Raw genomic sequence first — 14,329 nt, 5'->3', positions numbered from 1 at the left:
TACAGAATGTTCTATTAATCTCCATCGTTTTTGTGAAAATCAATAAAAATTTAATTATTAAGGATGATCAATGTGTCCTGCAATGCACAGTAATTCTCACAGCTGGCTGCGTACTTCATCGACGCACAAGCCGAATGATCCAAGTGACTAGCCGGGACTCAGCTCCTTCGAATGAACAGCCCCCGTTTCCCCCTTTTGCAATTCTCTGAGTTTCCCTAAGTTCTAACAAGGGTTCTCCCGCCCCTCCCTGCCGGGAACTGCCCCCCCCCCAGTCCGCACCTTCTTGAGTTTCTCGATCTCCGCCTCGTCCTTCTTGACCGTCTGCTCCCACATGTGGACTTTGTCCTGGTCTTCCTTCAGCTGGTTCTTCTCGAAGTCCAGCTGGATGCCCAGGCGCGTCTTCTGGTTCTCAAACTCCAGCCTGCGGGGGGACGAGGAAAAGGTGAGCCGGGACTTGCACCCGAACCTCCTCCGACACGCTCGGCCTCGCTGCCCACGGGGGGACTCAGGGGACACTTTCCCTATGAAGAAAGGTTAAAGCGCTTGGGGCTCTTTAGCTTGGAGAAATGACAACTGAAGGGTGACACGATCGAGGTTTATAAGATTATGCATGGGATGGAGCAGGTAGAGAAAGAAGCCCTTTTCTCCCTTTCTCACCATACAAGACGTCGTGGGCACTTCATGAAATGGCTCAGCAGTCGGGTTAGATAAAAGGAAGTCCTTCTTCACCCAAAGAGCGATTAACACATGGAATTCACTGCCACAGGAGGTGGTGGTGGCTACAAGCATGGACGCCTTCAAGAGGGAATTGGATAAACATATGGAGCAGAGGTCCATCTGTGGCTCTTAGCCACAAGGTATAGATAGGAGCTCTTGGTCTGGGGCAAGGGATACTCTGTACTCTTGGTGCTTGTGGGGGGGGGGCAACAGTGGGAGGGCTTCTAGTATCCTGGCCCCACTGCTTGACCTCCTGAGGGCACCTGGTATTTTTGGCCACTGTGTGACAGTGTTGGACTGGATGGGCCACTGGCCTGATCCAACATTGGCGTCTCTTATGTTCTTATAAGAGGGAATTGGATAAGCATATGGAGCAGAGGTCCACCAGTGGTTATTAGCCACAAGGTATAGATAGGAACTCTCGGTCTGGGGCAAGGGATGCACTGTATTCTTGGTGCTTGCGGGGGGGGGGGGTCAACAGTGGGAGGGCTTCTAGTGTCCTGGCCCCACTGCTGGACCTCCTGAGGGCCCCTGGTATTTCTGGCCACCGTGTGACACAGAGTGTTGGACTGGAGGGGCCACTGGCCTGATCCAACACTGGCTTCTCTTATGTCCTTATGATCGGCAGCGGGCGGAGATGAGAACTGGAGCCGGTACCTTTTCTTGGCGATCTCATTCTGGCGTTTCACTTTCTCCTCCTCGAACTCCCGGATGTTCCGCACCCCGATCTCTCGGCAGAACTCTTCAAATACTTCGTCTTCCACCTGCGGGGATGGGAAGGGAGGACTTGAGGATCAGACGTCTGGCCGGTGGCGAAACAAGGCGCTGTTCAGAAGACACTCACTGCTCAATGAGCTACCTGCCGAGGCACACCTGGGGCAGCGGAGGACGTTCTAGGCCAGGGGTGGCCAAACCGCGGCTCTCTCACACGTGTTGTGCGGCTCCCGGCAGGGCGGCCGGGGAAGCGAAGGGGAGGGCGTGCCTCCCCGGTCGGTCTTCCCTTCCCCAGCCAGTCCACCCTTCCCTGGGTAGGCTTGAGGTGGGCAGGGAGCAGAGAAAGAAAGAAACTTGAACTTTAAATGCGCTCTCAAAGCACCGCCGGCTCGGAGAAAGCATTTGCCTCTTTAAATATCATTATCGATACCTGTCTTTACCCCTTTTGTTTTTATCTCTGGCGGTCTTATGCAATGTTAATACAAAGCAAATTTGCTTATTCCCGAATAAAAACGTGTGTGTGAGATTTGTTCGCTTTTCTCAGACGTTTACAGACTAGCTGCTTGAGAGTTCCACGGCAGCAGGGCTATTTTTGGGCAGGAACGCACAGGAACGGCGTTCCGGCTGGCTCCCGCGTTGGCCACGCCCAGCAGGAACTCATTAGCATAACAGGGCACACCCAACAGCAGAAACTCATTAGGATTGGCTACATTAGGGGAGTGTGGCCTAACATGCAAAGGAGTTCCTGCTCCAAAAAAAGGCCCTGGGTTTTGACAACAAACAAGGTAAACAGAATAAGAAGTAAAAGGTGGGTGTGGCTGGATGACAACACTTCTGGTGACATGGGGGTGTGGCCTAATATGCTAATGTGCTGTGCTGTCAGGGTGTGCCCTACTATGCGAATGAGTTTCTGCTGTTGGGTGTGGCCTGTTATGCTAATGAGTTCCTGCTGGGCTTTTTCTACAAAAAGAGCCCTGCATGGCAGTATACAGTTTTTATACGGATAGATTGCAAGGCACACTTTTCGAGACTGTCAGATTAAACGCTGAGTGCTCCGTCGTCCTGCAAACCGCCCTTTCTGGGGGGCACGAAGTCACCCCTCACATCCCAAGGCCCTCTGTCTACCCTGAACTAGGGGAGGGAATGTCCTGTGGTTCCTTCTCTTTTCTAAGACTTATTCATGCCTTGCGGCTCTCACACATCTGATGTTTCTTCTGTGTGGCTCTTAAGTTAAGGAAGTTTGGCCACCCCTGGTCTAGGGAGTGTTCTAGGGAGCACCACGGCTTCGCTCCTGATACAAGACGGCGGCTTTCGGTGTCGCTTTGTGAGCCTCATAATATGCCCGACTCTGCTACTCATTTCGGGAGAAGAGAGACGGAAAAGGGAGCACGCCTACCACGGCTGATCTAGTCACGCTGAAGAGCAGGTTGACGATTATGGGACACCCTCCCCAGGAAGGTGGGCCTGGACCCCTTACTTTCGACCTTTAGGAGCCAGTTTGGTGTAGTGGTGAAGTGCGCGGACGCTAATCTGGGAGAACCGGGTTTGATTCCCCACTCCTCCACTTGCAGCTGGCTGGATGACCTTGGGCAAGCCATTGTTCTGGCACAGCTGTCCTTGAAAAAGAGCCGTTTGTGTCAAGAGCTCTCTCAACCCTACCTACCTCACAGGGTGTCTGTTGTGGGGAGGGGGAGGGAAAAGAGATTGTGAGCCACTCTGAGACACCTTTGGGGAGTGAAGGGCGGGATGTAAATCAAATCTCTTCTTCTTTTACCTCACAGAGTGCCTGTTGTGGGGAGGGGAAGGGAAAGGAGTTTGTAAGCCGCTCTGAGACCCCTTTGGGTAGTGAGGGGCGTGGTATAAATCCAATCTCCTCTTCTTCTCTTCTAGGAGGCAGCTGAAGATGGTTGTATTTAAAACTGCCTAAATTGTACTTCTTAAATTTTGGCTTTATGTTTTTTTTTAATGGACTCTGCTTTTTGTGTCTTATTGATACCGTAAGCTGCCTCGAGATCCGTAAGGAAGAAAGACGGCTGATAAATATTTCAAATAAACAAACTCCAGCCTTCCTCGGAACACGGTTTGAGAATCGCCACGGCAGGTGACGAAGCTCAAGAGAGGGCCCCGTATCCCACCACCAACCTTCCCCGCTCCCCAGGGCCTGCCGCTGCTGCTGCGGCCTTCCCCTGCCAACCGGTTTAGAATCATAGAGTTGGAAGGGATCTCCAGGGTCATCTAGTCCAACCCCCCCTGCACAAGGCAGGAAATTCACGAATACCTTCCCCTCCACACCCACAGTGACCCCTTGTTCCATGCCCAGGAGATGGCAAAAAAAACAACCCAGGATCCCTGGCCAAACGGGCCTGGAGGAAATTTGCTTCCTGACCCCAAAGTGGAAATCGGCATTTCCTTGGGTGTGTAAGAAAGGGCTACAAGAACCAAGCACTGAGGAAACCCTCCCTGCCCTCCCTTCTCGTGATTTGCCTAACTTCACAGAATCCGCATGGCTGTCTGATGGCCATCTAGCCTCTGCTTGAAAACCTCCCAAGAAGGAGAGCCCACCACCTCCCGAGGAAGCCTGTTCCCCTGAGGAACTGCTCTGTCGGGAAGTTCTTCCTAACGTTTAGCCGAAGACTCTTCGGATTTAATTTCAACCCGTTGGGGTTCTGGTCCGGCCTCCTGGGGCGACAGGAAACAACTCCCGCACCATCCCGTTTCTGTATCCCATGCGACTTTCTGTCTTGTCCCACCCAACCCTGTTCGACCCCACCGCCTTCTGGCCGTGGCCCCCCGCCCCAGCTCGGATCCACCGCACCTGGTTCATCTTCTCCTTCAGCTCCTTCATCTCCCGCTCTCTCCCCTGGATGATCCGTTTGATGTCGTTGATGCGGGGCCCAAAGTTGGCCAGTTCGCTTTCCAGCTTGGATTTTTCCTGTTGGGGGTGGACATGAGATTAGTGGGCATTAGATTGGGGGAAACCAGGCTAGAGACACACACACCCCAAGCACACCTGAAGCTGCCTTATACTGAATCAGACCCTCGGTCCATCAAGCCCAGTATTGCCTGCTCAGACTAGGAGTTGCTCTCCAGGGTCTCAGGCTGAGGTCTTTCCCATCACCTCCTGCCTGGTCCTTTTTTAACTGGAGATGCCGGGGATCGAACCTGGGACCTTCTGCATGCTGAGCAGATGTTCCTAGAGACACACACACCCCAAGCACACCTGAAGCTGCCTTATACTGAATCAGACCCTCGGTCCATCAAGCCCAGTATTGCCTGCTCAGACTAGGAGTTGCTCTCCAGGGTCTCAGGCTGAGGTCTTTCCCATCACCTCCTGCCTGGTCCTTTTAACTGGAGATGCCGGGGATTGAACCTGGGACCTTCTGCATGCTGAGCAGATGTTCTGCCACTGAGCCAGGGTCTCAGGTCAAGGTCTTTCTCATCACTTCATTCTTTCTCATCACATCATTCGTTGTACTATGTACAATGACAATAAAGTATATTATTATTATTATTATTATTATTATTATCATCACCTACTGCTTGGTTCTTTTTAAACTGGAGATGCTGGGGATCGAACCTGGGACCTGATGTTCTGCCACTGAGCCAGGGTCTCAGGTCAAGGTCTTTCTCATCACCTACTGCCTGGTCCTTTTTTAACTGGAGATGCCAGGGACTGAACCTGGGACCTTCTGCATACTGAGCAGGTGTTCTGCCACTGAGCCACAGGCTCTCCTCTAAAGCTGTGCTTCATATATGAACACAGGTGAAGCTGCCTTCTACTGAATCAGACCCTGGGTCCATCAAGGTCAGCCTTGTCTACTCAGACTGGCAGCCGCTCTCCAGGGTTTCAGACAGAGGTCTTTCCCATCACCTCATGCCTTATGCTTTTAACTGGAAATTGCGGGGACTGAACTTGGGACTTTCTGCCTGAAAAACAGGTCCCCTACCACTGAGCCATGGCCCATCCCCAAAAGAGAACAGCTATTCTAGTCCGAGGAAAACGGGAAGACTGGGGCTTCGCCATTCGATCTTGGCAGGCAGCGCATATATCACGTGCCATCTGCCCAACTTCTGCCTCCAAAAAACCATGCACTACCAAAAACGTTAAACCTTTTTTTCCCCCGCATCTACGTGCTGGTACTGCTTCAAGAGGCTAAGGAGAGACTGCTTGTTTTGGAAAAGTCACACGCTCCGTTAAATGGCTGAACTAAATTTTCCAAAAGGTTCTTGCTAGAAACTTAGCTGTACGGTGCAAATTAAGACGGGTGTTTTAGCCTAACTACTCCCAAACATTTAAACCGGGTCCCCAAACTTTTTGCACCTGTGGGCACCCACAGAATGGAGGGCACAATCTCAAAATGGCTGCTGGAATGGGTGGAGCCCAGTGTTCCCTCTAAGCTGAGTTAGTGTGAGCTAGCTCACAGTTTTTCAGCCTCCAGCTCACAGATTTTTGTCTTTGCTCAGAAAGGATGACTCCAGAGCCAACTAATTTATGCAGTAGCCAAATTGCTCGCTCACAAATTTCATGCCAGTAGCTCACAGAGTAGAATTTTTGCTCACAGGACTCCACAGCTTAGAGGGAACATTGGTGGAGCCAGCCACAAAATCTGAAGGAGCGAGGTTATCCATAGCACTAAGAGCAACCCTTCTGCTGAAGAAGAAAGTTCGCATCCAGTGGCCCCTTTAAGACCGACAAAGAGCCAGTTTGGACTCTAATCTGGGAGAACCGGGTTTGATTCCCCACTCCTCCACTTCAAGCTGCTTGGGCAAGACACAGTTCTGTCAGAGCTGCTCTTTCAAGGACAGTTCTGGAAAGAGCTCTCTCAGCCCCGCCTGCCTCACAGGGTGTCTGTTGTGGGGAGGGGAAGGGAAAAGAGTTTGTAAGGGTGGGGTATAAATCCTCCTCCTCCTCCTCTTCTTCTTCTGGGTGTGAGCTTTCATGAGCACCCACACTTCTTCAGATACATATCTGAAGTCTGTTTCAATATATCTCAAGACGGGTGCCTGCACACAAAGGCTTATACCCAGAATGAAACTTTGTTGGTCTTAAAGGGGCCACTGGACTCAAAACTGTGTTCTGCTGCTTCCGACCAACACGGCTGTCCCACCTGAATCTATCTGAAGACGTGCGCACGCACACGACAACTTATACCCAGAATGAAACTTTGTTGGTCTTAAAGGGGCCTGACTGGACTCCAACTTCGTTCTGCTGCTTCAGCCCAACACGGCCGCCCCACCTGAATCTATCTTCTGCTGCGACTCCGTTCAAAAGGACGCCTTTCAAAATGAACGTCTATTTAAAAATACTTCCTGGCACACGCGGAGTCGGTCACACAGCGAAGATCCTTGTGCGGTGAGGGCAGCCGTCGCCGAAGCAACTCCTTAAAAATCTGCTCAGCCAATCAGACCTCAAATGGCCAGCCAGAAGCCCTGCTGGGCAAATCCCCACCCACTTTCTGAAAACACTTAGCGGGCACCAGGAAAGGTGTCGGCAGGCACCGTGATGCCCACGGGCCCCCTGTTGGGGAACCCTGGTCTAAACCAAGGAAGGCACCCTCTAGCTTCCGGCTTTGTTCTGCCTTTCTCGGGAGCTGAAAAGAGCGATGACTTTCCTGCAGCGTCTTCCGTTCCCGGTCTTCCACATCCACTACCTGGGGGCCGCTGCTTTAGCCCACTGCTCCCTAAAGACCCGGCTTTAATACTTTTAAACTTGTGGCCTAAAACGCAGATCTCTGGTAATAATAGAGAACTGATTTCCGTTCTACTTGCAGCAGCCAAAGACGGTATTGCAACTCGCTGGAAAAACCGATCAGCCCCCGACAATTAGTTATTGGTACAATAAACCTTGGGAATATTCTATCTTGGATAAAATATCTGACTGGGCAGCCCGACGTGATTCTGAGACAGAATATAGACATTCAGTGGCGAAACGGTATCTGTTTTTATCTGGATCAAAAGAAAATATACCTGAAATCGCAAGGTTCTCAAAGTGTACACTCCCTTTCTGTTTTTGTTCTTTCAACGCCGATATATATTGGTGCCAAATGTAGTATAGTAAAAAGCTTATGTTACAGATTGTATTATCGAACAGGTATTAGACGCTTTGTTATCTAAACTCTTATAAATTGTTTGTTGAATTTTGTACACGCTGCTATGGCTCCGTTGGTTATTAATGTTTGTAGTTGCACTGGTTCTCTCTGTGTATGTTTTATAATAATTATAATAAAAATTTAGAATAACACACCCCCCCCCCAGGAGTGGTCTCCCGTCCACGCGAGCGACTTCTGGTGCTGCCCCGAAAGTCCAACGGCCCGGCAAGCCACACACCTGGAGATTGAGAGCGAGATGACGGGTCTTGGTCTGCTCCAAGTCGCTCTGGGAGTACTTCAGGCGCATCTGCAGGCCGTGGGCCTGGGACTGGACCTGCCGCAGCTCCGCCTCCTTCCTCTTGGCTTTCATTTGCTCCTAGAGAAGGAAGAGGGAGAGACAGAGGAAGCCGGGATGAGGGGAAAGGGACTCTCGCTTGCCGGCGGTCGCACAGCCGACTCTGAAGCGAAGTGACTGCAGGGCGGAAATAAAGATCAGGAAGGATAAAAGAGGAACACCCCCCCCCTCCATCTCTGCCCTAGGAAGCCAAAGGACACCACAGCCGACGAGTCCAAGAGGTGAGGTTTTTAAGAAGAAGAAGAGAAGAGATTGGATCTATATCCCACCCTTCACTACCCAAAGGAGTCTCAGAGTGGCCTACAAACTCCTTTCCCTTCCCCTCCCCACAACAGGCACACTGTGAGGCAGATGGGGCTGAGAGAGCTCTCTCGAGAAGTGCCCTTGAGAGAACATCTCTGAGAGAACTCGTGACTGACCCAAGGTCACACCAGCAGCTGCATGTGGAGGAGTGGGGAATAAAACCCAGCTCTCCCAGATTAGAGTCTGCACAGTTAACCACTACACCAAACTGGCTCTCTGGCTTTTAAAACACCCGGACTAGGTCCTCTAAAAAGGGTGCTCTTTTACAGGGCGGTGGAAGGACCGGAAGCAGACGCAGTGCCCTGGGACATCTTAAAAAGGTCAGCAAATTGGTCGGAGATGTCAAACCGGAGCCTGCATCGTCAGACGCAATGGGACGCTCGGGACACAAGAAGCTTGCTCATGGATCTTCCCTGTTGCTAGAGTTGCCAACCTCCAGCTGGGGCCTGGAGAGGCCCCAGAATTATAACTGATTTCCAGACTACGGTTCCCCTGGAGAACAGGGCTGCTTTAGAGGATAGACTCTAGGGCGTTATCCACTGCTGAGGTTCGCCCCCTCCCCAAACCCCACCCCCCAAAATCTCCTTTCCTAGCCCGGGGCTGGCAACCCTGCCCGTACGTCCTCCCCAGACTGAGGGTGTTGGTTGCTGCATTTGGGAAGGGGACTCTTTAAATAACACTGACTGCCCCAACTAAGGGCAACATGACGAAGAACTGCACTGTCTCCAAAAACACCCACCCACCAGCAGTGTCCCCTCTCAGTTGAGTTAGTGTGAGCTAGCTCACAGTTTCTCAGCCTCCGGCTCACACCTTTTTGTCTGAGCTCAGACAGGAGGGCTCCAGAGCAAACTGAATCATGCAGCGGCCAAATCCCTGGCTCACAACTTTAATGCTGGTAGCTCACAAGGGAGAATGTTTGCTCACAAGACTCCACAGCTTAGAGGGAACATTGCTTGGGGGGCAGCAGTGGAGGGGGCTTCTAGTGTCCTGGCCCCGCTGGTGGACCTCCTGACGGCCCCTGGGTTTTGGCCTCTATGTGACACAGAGTGTTGGACTGGATGGGCCACTGGCCTGATCCGACATGGCTTCTCTTACGTTCTTTTGTCTGGGGCAGGGATGCTCGGTATTCTGGGTGCTTGAGGGGGGGCAAGAGTGGGAGGGCTTCTGGAGTTCTGGCCCCACTGGTGGGCCTCCTGACGGCCCCTGGGTCTTGGCCTCTATGTGACACGGAGTGTTGGAATGGATGGGCCATTGGCCTGATCTAATATGGCTTCTCTTACGTTCTTATGTCTGGGGCAGTGATGTTCTGTATCCTTGGTGCTTGGGGAGGCAACAGTGGGAGGGCTTCTGGGGTTTTGGCCCCGCTGGTGGGCCTCCTGACGGCCCCTGGGTTTTGGCCACTATGTGACACAGAGCGTTGGAATGGATGGGCCAATGGCCTGATCCAACATGGCTTCTCTTAGGTTCTTAAGCATGCCTTAACACATTTTGCAGGTTAATGTCTCTCATCCATGTTCTCTGTAAGCTCTAGATAACGGTTCCCATTTGCCCACTTTTGACGGGAGACCTCCAGGTAATTGCGGCCCTAGCCTGCTGATGCTCACATGACTGGCAGGCAGAAATTGCGGCCGTGGTGTATATGTGTGTGTGTGTGTGCGTGAGAGATCATCCTGGGGAGAACAATTATAAAGAACAATAAGGCCTTGTCTGCTTATAGGAAATTCTGACCATAGAGATCCTGGCGATTCCTAGAGCTTCCTGGAAGTGATCAGGATAGCTCAAGGAATCACCTGAAATTCTGTGGTCCGAACTTCCTGAAAGTAGGCGAGGCCTTATTTTATTTTATTTGTTAATTCTCCAGGGATGCTGCCCCTCCCACAAACCTCCTCTGCCAGTCAACGGGCAGCACCTGACAACTAGCGCTAGAGGAAATCGGGGAGGAGGGGAGGGTGTCCCCGCAATGCACAGAGAAGCCCCAACCTTCAGCTCCTCCGTCAGCTTCTCCTTCTTCTCCTTCAGCTTGTCCACCGCCTTTTCGTCCCACCGCCTGGCCTTGGCCTTCAGATCGCTGGCTCCTCCGGAGATCACCCCCGACTTCTGGAACAGGGTCCCGTCCAGGGCGACGGTCTGCAGCAGAAAAAGAGGGCAAGGGTGCTCAGCGGGTGGGCCCCTGCCTCCTCCCGCACAGACGGGATTCTGAAGAGAACTCGAATGATAAAAGGGTTGGAACACTTTCCCGATGAGGAAAGGTTAAGGCGCTTAGGGCTCTTTAGCTTGGAGACACGACGGCTGAGGGGTGACATGATTGAGGTTTATAAGATTATGCATGGGAAAGAGCAGGTAGAGAAAGAGGTACTTTTCTCCCTTTCTCACAATACAAGAACTCGTGGGCACTCCATGAAATTGCTGAGCGGTCGGGTTAGAACGGATAAAAGGAAGTCCTTCTTCACCCAAAGAGTGATTCACACTTGGAATTCACTGCCACAGGAGGTGGTGGCGGCTACAAGCACGGGCGGCTTCAAAAGGGAATTAGATAAGCATATGGAGTAGAGGTCCATCAGTGGCTATTAGCCACAAGGTACAGATAGGGGCTCTGGGGCAAGTGATGCTCTGTCTTCTTGGTGCTTGGGGGGGTCAACAGTGGGAGGGCTCCTAATGTCCTGGCCCCACTGGTGGACCTCCTGAGGGCACCTGGTATTTCTGGCCACTGTGTGACACAGAGTGTTGGACTGGATGGGCCTTTGGCCTGATCCAACATTGGCGTCTCTTATGTTCTTATGTTCTTAAGAGGGTCAGAGAGGCAGCCGCAGCTGGCAACGGCCACAGACAAGGATGGTCCAACACGCCGAGGAAGACACGGCATTCTCTGTTGCAGAGCAGGAGGACAGGTTGCTCTACTATCCCGTTGCGCCACAGAATTCAGCATCCAAGTGACAAAAAGATTTGAGCCCTTATGGGTGAAATGCCATCACCGCACCTGTGAGCAACGTTTAGTAAAGTCTCAGAAACAGAGGAGGGGATAGAGAAAGATTTCCAAAGGCCGATGGGGGGGGGGGGGGGGGGGGGGGCAGTGTGCTTTAAGAGCTCTTTGCTATTTATTTAGCATAATTTTTAATTATTAGGAACATTTTAGTGCCGCCTTTCCACCTGATCAGGGTCCACAAGCCAGCAAACATAAAACACATGAAAACATCTGAGCTATTAAATATGGTTAAAACTTTTTCATATATATACATGAATATGTATATACATATACATATATATTGAATGTATATACATATATACGTTCTTTATATATATATATATATATACACACACACACACACACACATATATGTAAATTGATCTTAAGAAAAATAAGAAAAACTTTTTCATATATACACTTGAATATATATACATCTATACATGTATATGTATATACATATATAATGAATGTATATACATACATACATTCATTATATATATACATATATATAAATCGATCTTAAGAAAAATAAGACAAAAAAAGTTCAAGAGAAAAAGAGAAAGAACGAAGGAACGTATCCTTAAAACTTTCAAATTTTCTTAGTGACAAAGCCCAATACATTGACATTGTTAAATATAAAAGTTTAAACACAACCGCTTACTCCAATGTTGTAACCATTACAATAACACATCCTCATTCATTAGTCTTTTCTATTATTTGTGTTTCTCCTTACTCATCAATTCGTTTTTTACATTTGCATGCAGAACGTCGATACAGGGCTTCCAGCTGACAATGAAAGTGGAGATTGTCTTTTCCTGAATCAGAGAAGTTAGTCTGGGGATGCTGCCTATCTAGATTCAGGTGGCAGGGGCCACGGAAGCTGACCGGAGTGTATGGGTAGGTTTGCATTTATTCAAAGCGAACGCAGGTGTAATGATTTCATGTTTAACTGTGTGTGTGTGTCTTTAAAAGTTTGGTTGCATGGCTGTGTGATAATCTAGAGTGGTTGAAACAGGCAAGTGGTGTGATTGGTGAGTGACAGAGAGGGGGAGGGGTTTTGGAAGTGATGCTGTGTGGATGATATGTATGTCTATCAGGAGTGACAGTTGGAGGTTTGGTCAGTTGAAGAGTGACAGTTGATGAAGACAGAGAGTTAGTTAAGTTCTGTGTATGAGAGGAGTGAGACACATCCCTGTGTGGGATAAGTTAGTTCTGAAGTCTGAGAGAGAGACAGTATGGTGTGTGATACAAGAGTTAAGTTTTGTGTATGAAGAAAAGTTGAAAGTATAAGGAAACAAGAAAGTAAAGTTAAAGAGAAAAATAAAAAGTCTGAGTGACAGACGGGAATGAAACAGGAAACCTATATGACCCTGAGTAATGAGTTACAAAGTTACATGCCAAAATCCATGACAGTGTGAGAGAAAAGTGTGAGAAAAACCAGTTGGAATTGTTCAGTATTTACCCATTCATAGATCCAGAGTACTATCCTGTTATGTACGAATTATATCAATAAATCTTTTATTTAAGTCTGCCAGCTCTGAAAGACATACTTCCTCAGAAAACACATAGACCCTCATGAAAGCCTAAAACCTCGACCTACCTACCCAGTGATAGAAATATTATAGTATGAAGGTTTGGAAAGCCTTAAATTTCCTGGTGGCAGCTGGATATACACAGTAAAACAAAATAAAAAGAACACTTTAAAGGGAAACCAGACCTCCCCAGAGAAGGGGTCGTCACAGCAGGTTTCCATAATTCCTGTGCAATTTAGCTTTTCTTAGCTCAGAATCCATGTATTCAGAATGTGAGAAGGATACACAGCTCTGAGCAAAGGGAGGATGGGGGGGGGGAGGAGACTGGATTTATATCCCACCCTTCACTACCCGAAGGAGTCTCAGAGCGGCTTGCAATCTCCTTTCCCTTCCCCTCCCCACAACAGACACCCTGGGAGGCAGGTGGGGCTGAGAGCACTCTCTTGAGAACTGCCCTTGAGAGAACAGCTCTGAAAGAACTTGTGACTGACCCAAGGTCACACCAGCAGCTGCATGTGGAGGCGTGGGGAATCAAACCCGATTCTCCCAGATTAGAGTCCGCACTCCTAACCACGACATCAAACTGGCTCTTAAAAGGAGGGAACAGTCGGGACTACAGGAGCAGTCTGAGACCAGCACGCATGAGGGGAGATGGCAACGCATCCTCCGACCTTGTGACGTTGGTGCCCGCCAAAGGCGATGCGGCGGGCGTCCTCCACGTTGTCGCAAACCAGGGCGTTGCCGCAAGCGTACTGCAGGGCCTTCTTGATGTGGGGAGGCTCGTAGCGGATGACGTCGATCACCAGCTTGGCCCCTTTCAGCTCCCGTAGTTTCTCGTCTGTGGGCTTCACCTGGGAACGGGGCGACGGGAGAGGGGTTAACCAGACCGACCCACGGCCGGGGTGCAGAGCAAAGGCAGCAGATCAGACCTCTGAAACCGCAGGGGGAGAATTCTTATTCTTTCCCATCTCCTTTTCGAGGATAGGGCAACACCTTCGTCTCAAAGTGACTCGTTGGCGGGTCAGTGTGGACACGTGGGGGGGAAGAAAAGCACAAAAACGTAAGACCACCCCTGCTGGATTAGACAGGTGAGCAAACAAGCTTTCACCCCTCTTCCCCAGTGTATTTTTTTAACATTATTCCTCTTCACCACTGAACTTGGAGCCCTCTGTTGTGCACGGCTCCACCTCCTGCGGCAGCCATTTTTGTTTGGCTCCGCCTCCTGCGGCAGCCATTTTGTGCCTACACCCACCACCACCTTGTAGAATCATTGAGTCAGAAGGGACCTCCAGAGTCATCTAGCCCAACCCCCTGTACAATGAAGGAAATTCACAAACACCTCCCCCCCCAGACCCCCAGTGACTCCTGTTCCTTGCCCAGAAGATGACACAAAAACCTCCGGTGGTGCCGCGGCTCCGGCGGTGCGCAGTGGCAGGCTTTGCACTGACCCCAAAGTGCCAATCGGCATTTCCCTGGGCGTGTAAAGAAAAGACCACGAGAGCTAAGCCCTGAGGCAACCCTTCCTGCCCTCCCTCATCGTGATCTGCCTAAGTTCACAGAATTGTCAGCGAGCTGCCATTATGTGTTCTGGCTCCCTGAGAGTGTTCCCTTCCCCCCCCCCCCCTGCACTCTTGTTGGGTCTTCCATTTTTTTG

The 14,329-nt window shown here is 50.4% G+C and overlaps 1 protein-coding gene across 2 annotated transcripts in view; it reads right to left on the bottom strand.

The window, feature by feature from the left end:
* The window catches only part of SMC1A (structural maintenance of chromosomes 1A), a 65,662-nt gene that overhangs the window by 16,512 nt on the left and 34,821 nt on the right, over window positions 1–14,329 (bottom strand). For both annotated transcript variants that reach the window (XM_015419469.1, XM_015419470.1), the window contains exons 11-16: window positions 13,347–13,526; window positions 10,159–10,305; window positions 7,759–7,896; window positions 4,247–4,363; window positions 1,375–1,481; window positions 280–421 (exon numbers count right to left, since the gene is read on the bottom strand). In XM_015419469.1, the coding sequence (XP_015274955.1) occupies window positions 280–421; window positions 1,375–1,481; window positions 4,247–4,363; window positions 7,759–7,896; window positions 10,159–10,305; window positions 13,347–13,526 (831 nt within the window). The remainder of the gene's footprint in view (window positions 1–279; window positions 422–1,374; window positions 1,482–4,246; window positions 4,364–7,758; window positions 7,897–10,158; window positions 10,306–13,346; window positions 13,527–14,329) is intronic.

This window comes from Gekko japonicus, unplaced genomic scaffold, assembly GCF_001447785.1.
Source record: "Gekko japonicus isolate JY-2015 unplaced genomic scaffold, Gekko_japonicus_V1.1 scaffold617, whole genome shotgun sequence".
In the NCBI taxonomy this organism is placed as follows: domain Eukaryota; kingdom Metazoa; phylum Chordata; class Lepidosauria; order Squamata; family Gekkonidae; genus Gekko; species Gekko japonicus.
This window is presented reverse-complemented; position numbering and strand designations above follow the sequence as displayed.